The following is a 6,691-nucleotide window of genomic DNA, read 5'->3' as shown; positions in this document are numbered from 1 at the left end:
CATCCATCCAACCAAATAGTTTTCTTTTTTCATTAAAAAAATATAATTTTCTTTTCGCTAATAAATAAAATATAATACAACTAGTTAACCTAACACCCCACTCATTTAATCATATAACTTGCTTAATAAAATGAATTGTGATGTACGAAATTATTATGTTATTTACGTCGGCTAACATAACAATTGTCCGATGTTTAAAGTCCAACTTATCTTAAAAAGTATATGGATAAACCTTGTTGGCCCTATTAATTTGTAGAGAATAAAGGATGCCATTGGTTGGCCATCCTTTGAAAAATCAGAGATTATTGAGAGAGAAATTAGAGCTTATTTCCTAGAGAATCCTACAAATGACAGAGACTATCATCCAAGATAAAACCCTTCTCTCAAGTATAATAAAAGCCATGAATCCAAACCCTTCAAAGATATCTCCATAATATGCAAGGTCTTAAAAATTCTTTAAAACCACATGTGGGGTCACTTTAAAAATAGTCTCGGGCTTGTGTTAACATCATTTTAGAATTCACATTTGGTTCACTCTCATCAAACCCATTAGGTGTTCCATAAATTGGGCCTGACTTCAAACCGACAGTTCACATTTCTTTAATTTCAACAAGCCCAAACCTAAGGGTACCCTTACAGCACCTAGGCCCAACCTCATTAGTCTCTCTGTGGCCTAAATATGAATGCGATATAAGCCCAAATCATCTCTAACAGCTAAAGTGTGACTTTTACCATGCTTTCTTTTCTTGGTAATATATATATATATATTCCATTTTGAAAAAGCATATTCCAAATGATTATGTGAAGATGGTTGTCATTGTAACATGGACATGGTAGCTAATAAGACTATTCTTCAACAAAGCGACAACCTGGAGAGATGGCGTGAAAGTTTTGTTATCATGTCCGGAATTGGAAGCATATGTCTTTGTTCTGATCGCGTCACGAAAGAACAACTTTACCATAAAAAGTGATCAATTTGATATATCCTACCCTTAAAAGGTGGGATGGTAATCCAAAGGAATTTTCTAGTTACTGTTAAGAGGAGAGGCTTCCTCCTCCACAACAGTTTTCAAATGGCAAACTAATGCATCTTTCTATTAATCTAATAATAATAAAATAAAGATAAAACAGTAGGAAGGAAAATGGATGATCCTAAGGGTAAGGCTGCCCCAACCTTCCATTCCATTCCCAGATTCTATACTTCGCATATCATTCATCTTCCTATCCTGATCTCCACCACCCCCCGTCGCTTCAAGTTTAACTAAAACAAGTCTCGTGTAACCACCTAATAAGCAAAATCCTACGTATCGACCCATACGGTGTAAAGCCACACAGCATGCATGCATGCTCGCTACTGCTGTTCTAGACCCAGATCGCCCCATCGAACATTGTACTTGGCTGCAAGATAGTGAGCCCCCACAGGGCCCCGGCTTCCATAAGGATAATATTCCGGGATGATTTTCTTCTCTTCGAGCTCCTTCAACACGGGCGTGAAGAGCGACCAAGCAGCGTCAAGTTCGTCACTTCGGATGAACAGTCTCCTCTCCCCTTCAATAGCATCGAGGAGGAGTCTCTCGTATGCATCGGGAATCTCCTTGGAGTATCTAGAGATAAAAACAAGAAAATGTCAATGAGAGTAGATCTCTACAAATACAATTTCGCTATCCCAAATCAAGACGTGACAAATTTTGTTGTACATGATTTGGTCAAGGTTTGATACATGAAAAAATTGTGTTCTAGAAAATCCATATTGTGGCCTCCAGTGTAATTAGTTTGAAATCAAAATCCAAAAATCCTATAAGGCAACATATATCTAAGCACTACACATATGCTATCGCTATAAGGCAACAAGAACAGATTCTCCAAACAGGACAGCAACAATTATCTAGTGATTTTATGCCTCTCTGTACGCGCACGCGAGCGCACGTGCGCATGTATATGGAATCCACTTCACCTTGAAACAACATATCAGATTGGGTAGCGTTAGTAGGGGCAATTATATTTCCTTGGGAATGCTTGCTAACCAAACTGAAGGTTTGTATAGCTATTTGCCACACCAACACTCTACTATTATCAGTACAATACGGGGAGATAAGAAATCTAGTCAATGTCAATTACCTTGCTGCATAAAGGAGATTTAGATTACTGCGGTCCAATCTCATACACAAACCAGGGACCTTATTGTTGATCTTCAAGTAGATAGCTTCATCTGGCTGCACACGGATAACAAGTTCATTTGTTGCTTGATCAAGATCGGTTCCAAAGTTTCTGTTGTAAAGATTACCAGGGACATGCCTAAACTGTACTCTTATCTCAGCCCTGAGGAAAACAGCAAGAATCACACAAATGACTATTTATTTAAAAGATTCTGAGTTGAAATTTGTATGAATTCAGATATCTTAGTTTCAGAAACCTCTTGTTATGTAGAGCTTTGCCTGCTTTCATTAGAAAAGGGACGCCGTCCCACCTAGCATTATCAATAAAAAGAGCAGCTGCGGCAAATGTTGGAGTTAGGCTGCCCTTGGGTACAGTATTGTCGTCGATATACCCTGGGTATGTAACACCTCCTTTTGTATGGCTCTTGTACTGTCCTATAACCACATTTTCAAGCTGTAAAGGCCTCATTGAACGGAGGACTTTGACCTGACACCCATTGAGTAATTTAATCAAAAGACAATTCACATATAAATATCAAATAGTAGGCATTGTCTTTTTCTAGTGGAGAAAATGACTAAAAAACCTTTTCATTTCGGATATCTTCTGCATCTAGACTGACTGGGGTTTCCATGGCAAAGATTGCTAGCATCTGAAGTAGATGATTTTGCATTATGTCTCTTATTATCCCATAATTGTCAAAATACCTGGAAACCAACCATATGGGAAATTAGTCATGAGCTTAAGGACAGATTTGGGGTTTAAGCAACTTTTTGAGAAAGAATAATACCCTCCTCGCCCTTCAGTGCCAAAATCTTCAGAGAAAATGAATTGGACATTCCTAATATACTGCCTTGACCACAAGGGTTCAAAAATGAGATTGGAAAAGCGAAGGACAGAGAGATTCTCCACCAGCTCCTTCCCCAAATAGTGGTCTATCCTGGAAAGAGGCTCCCCTTTGGTCAATTAATAGCCCCAGTGATTGCCAATTTGAACCATACCAGTAGAAAAACTAACCTGAAAATTTGATCTTCCTCCAAATACTGCTTGAGAGCTCTTGTCAAAGCTGCAGAGGATTCAGAATCACGACCAAAGGGCTTTTCCACAATAACCCTTGTCCAGCCATTAGTGGAGGAGGCAGAGAGGCTTGCGCATTTTACAGCATCTGTGAATATATTTGGTGGGATTGATAAATAGAACAAGCGATTAGATGTCCTACTACCCTGCACAGTAGTTGATCATGGTCAATCCAGATGGAACATACATAAGGAAGGAATAAATTTGAAGCAAGCAGTTTATCCCCATTACGCACATAAACAACCATTGCGACAGCTGACTAAGAGGCTGTAAGATCCAAGCCAACATAAACTATGAAGCCATACACAAAAGATATAAAAATGAAGACTATTTTCCATATATAACAAGAAGAATTATATAGGATATTTAATTTTTAAGTGGTTCTTGATGCCCCTTCTGACACTTGTAAGATCATATTGAAACTACACATGAAAATTGGTACTGGCACAATGTTCTCATATAATTCCCTTTTCCAAGCTAGGATTTTTAACCTAACTGTTGCTGTGAGGAACTTAGTGAATACCAATCCTGAAGGGTTCATAAACAAACAAATGTTACCTCATGTTCCTTTAGTTTCTTATCAAGCTCAGCAAAGTTATCCTGAGAATCATATTGACCAGAGTGGTAAAAGCATCGCTTAAGGAATTGGTCCATCTTTTCATCACAGTTTTCCCTGAAAAAACACATGAAACCTAGTTATATTGCTGATCATGTAAACCGACAATGTCTAAGGCTAAATAAAATCCATGTTGAGAATTAAAACCAAATAAAGAATGCATTTCAAGAAGCAGGCAACTTGCTCTAGAGAGGCATAACAAAAACATGAAATCATGCCCAGTAGACGGAACTGGGATCACCTCTTGTCAATCCGGCAAGTAAGGGTCCTGCTAACCATGTTTCTAAGTTCGGCATCAGTCATCTTACTCCGGGCATAACCAAAAACGGTGAAGTGCTGGACAGAAGAAATCCATGAAAACACAAGTAAAAACATTTCCAATTGAAATAACAAGAAAAAAGATGAAACAAACTAGATATTCGCAAACCTTTGGGAGGAAGTCCTCGTAATAAAGTGCAAAAAGTGCAGGAAATATCTTTTTCTTAGCAAGGTCCCCTGATGCTCCTACCACAGTAATACTGACACTGGACTCGTCTCCATTGATTTTGAATCCGGCTGCATCCATAGACTCCTCTGGGGATGCCGTTGACAACAAATGTTTCAATTTCTTTAAAGGAGTTTCATTTTCGCTTGAGACTGCTGTTGCAGCCACTGCACCTTCGTCATAAGAACATTCATTTAAGAATTAATAAAGGGAGAAAACTTAAATCTTAACATTCTCAAAAACAACCCACCAAATCAACATGCTCCTAGAATTATAATAAATTAGGAACACACTGGCTAGGATTTAATTTACCATCTGATTGAACAGCAGCAAAAAAGAAATTAGCACCCAAATGTGCAAAAGCTTTAAGACCCTGGATTTTGCTTCCCATAAAATTTATGAAGACGAATGGATAAAATTTTAAGTCTTACACCTATTTTTGCCTTTTGCTCAAACTTTGATGTTAATACAACCAGATATTCATATTGGCCCATGTACAGAAACATCTCTCTTACAACCCTTGGCAATTACATAAAAAGAACTGAATATTTGAAATAAAAATAGAATAAGCAACAAATAAAATTCTTTTGATGAATAGAAAGTAGACACAGACCCGGTCCTTGCGAATTCAATTCGTGAATGGGCATCGATGAATTCGCAATACGAAACAGAAAATTGCAAAAACAAAAGGAAAAGGAGCTAACCATCTTGCAGGCAACCCACATTCCACCAAGATTTCCGGTCGGACTGCACGGAGACCTTTCTGGGCTCAAATTTCCTGGGAGAAATCGGATAAACCGCCACCCGATGATGCACATAATTGGAACAAGCCGATGCCGATGACGACGACGATGATGAAGAAAATGAACCGCAGTGCATCGATGAAGAAAGGGTTGACATCTCTCTCTCTCTCTGTCTCTCCCCCTATATATATATATATATGTCAAGCAATATCTATGTCCGTCTGTATATATATAGGGAAATGAATCTATAGAGAGAAACGGAGAGAGGTGAAGAGAGACTTCGGAGACATCGAGGGGTTAGGCCCTTGAGATCTCCGAAAGGCTAGCTTTGCTTTGTTTATTCGGCAACTACAGGAGGGGGCACAGCACAGGCAGAGAGAGCCAATTGCGACCCGATTACTGTGCAAGTCAAGTAGGGGAGCTCAGGAAGCCCTTTTAAGTCGAGAAAAATGAGAATGGCGTGTTTTCTTCTTGAAAGCCCTATAGAGCGACGGACCGAACCTGATTCGGATTCCTCTTTTGTGGGACAAATCACGTTTGTGCTCGGCTTCTCCCAATTTTGTCAAATTCATATTTTTATTTTTATATTTTAACTTTTTTTTTCCTATTTATTTAAATTTTTTCATTTTAATTATATTTCTTAAATTATATTTTCCAATCAATTTAAATCTTATACTTTAATTTTTTTTATAATAATTTAAACTTTTCGTTATTTCAATTATACATTTGTACTTGCATTTTTTAGACAATTTAATTCTCGTACTTTAATTTATAAAAAAGAGTAAAGTAAGGTAGATCAATTTAACTTTATTATTTTTACATGTCAAAATACAAGAATTAAATTGATTCGAAAATGTAGTGTAATCAAAATAATGAAAATTTTAAATTGTCAATTGTAAAAAAAGTCAAAATATAATGATTAAATTGATTACAAATGTGGATTCAGTGATATGTTTAAAATAAAGAAAAATTTGAATAATCACACCAAAAAATATAAAAATATAGAAGCAAAAAATTGTAAATTTGGCCTCAAAAACTTGAGTTTGTGACAAGGGATGTATCATGTATTGTTAGTGTTTATTTTCAGTTTGGTAATTATTAATTATAATTTTATTTAAGTTTTGCAATTGTGTTTACATAACTTAGTTAGCAGTTACATTTAGGCTCTGTCTGATAGCACACATTTTCTATAAAAAAATGTTTAATCATATGTAATTATTACATATATTTTTTATATAAACAATCAAACATCTTTAACTTTTTTATAAAAAATATGTGTATGGTATAAGCGTTTAAATTTTTTTTTTATGAAATTTATTTTCCAAGAAGGTGGGATGATTTTTATTTTCTAGACAATCATTAATAGAGGCTTATATTTTTTAAAAGGCAAATGTTGATATTTCTCTCAATGGGTGCAAAATTTTCAATTATTATATTTTTACTTATTTTATTTTGGACTAGTAAAATCTTAAAATTTAGTTTTATTTTTTTCTTGAATTTAATAGGTATTGTGATAGGATTTTTATTAGATTTTGTTTATTCAAGAGAATTTTAGGGACTGTTTACTTTTGAAAAATGTTCCTTGTTTTCTATTTCTAATTTTCATCTTCATTTATG

At 35.9% G+C, this 6,691-nt stretch overlaps 1 protein-coding gene across 2 annotated transcripts; it reads right to left on the bottom strand.

Moving 5' to 3' along the window:
* Window positions 1-954: 954 nt before the first annotated feature.
* On the bottom strand, window positions 955-5,491 carry LOC127810518 (glucose-6-phosphate 1-dehydrogenase, chloroplastic-like). 2 transcript variants are annotated; one of them, XM_052350047.1, is made up of 10 exons: window positions 5,036-5,491; window positions 4,275-4,504; window positions 4,089-4,183; window positions 3,790-3,904; window positions 3,172-3,377; window positions 2,945-3,094; window positions 2,741-2,861; window positions 2,414-2,643; window positions 2,119-2,319; window positions 955-1,604 (listed from the first exon to the last, which is right to left on the bottom strand). In XM_052350047.1, exons 1-10 carry the CDS (start codon window positions 5,229-5,231, stop codon window positions 1,352-1,354), a joined length of 1,797 nt encoding a protein of 598 aa, XP_052206007.1. In that variant the 5' UTR covers window positions 5,232-5,491; the 3' UTR covers window positions 955-1,351. The 2 variants fall into 2 exon arrangements, with proteins under 2 accessions (XP_052206007.1, XP_052206008.1); XM_052350048.1 differs by having other exon boundaries at window positions 4,275-4,498.
* Window positions 5,492-6,691: the final 1,200 nt, after the last annotated feature.

Source organism: Diospyros lotus, chromosome 9 (genome assembly GCF_014633365.1).
Source record: "Diospyros lotus cultivar Yz01 chromosome 9, ASM1463336v1, whole genome shotgun sequence".
Classification (NCBI taxonomy): domain Eukaryota; kingdom Viridiplantae; phylum Streptophyta; class Magnoliopsida; order Ericales; family Ebenaceae; genus Diospyros; species Diospyros lotus.
Note: the sequence above shows the minus strand (reverse complement) of the source record. Positions and strands in the feature narration are given on the sequence as shown.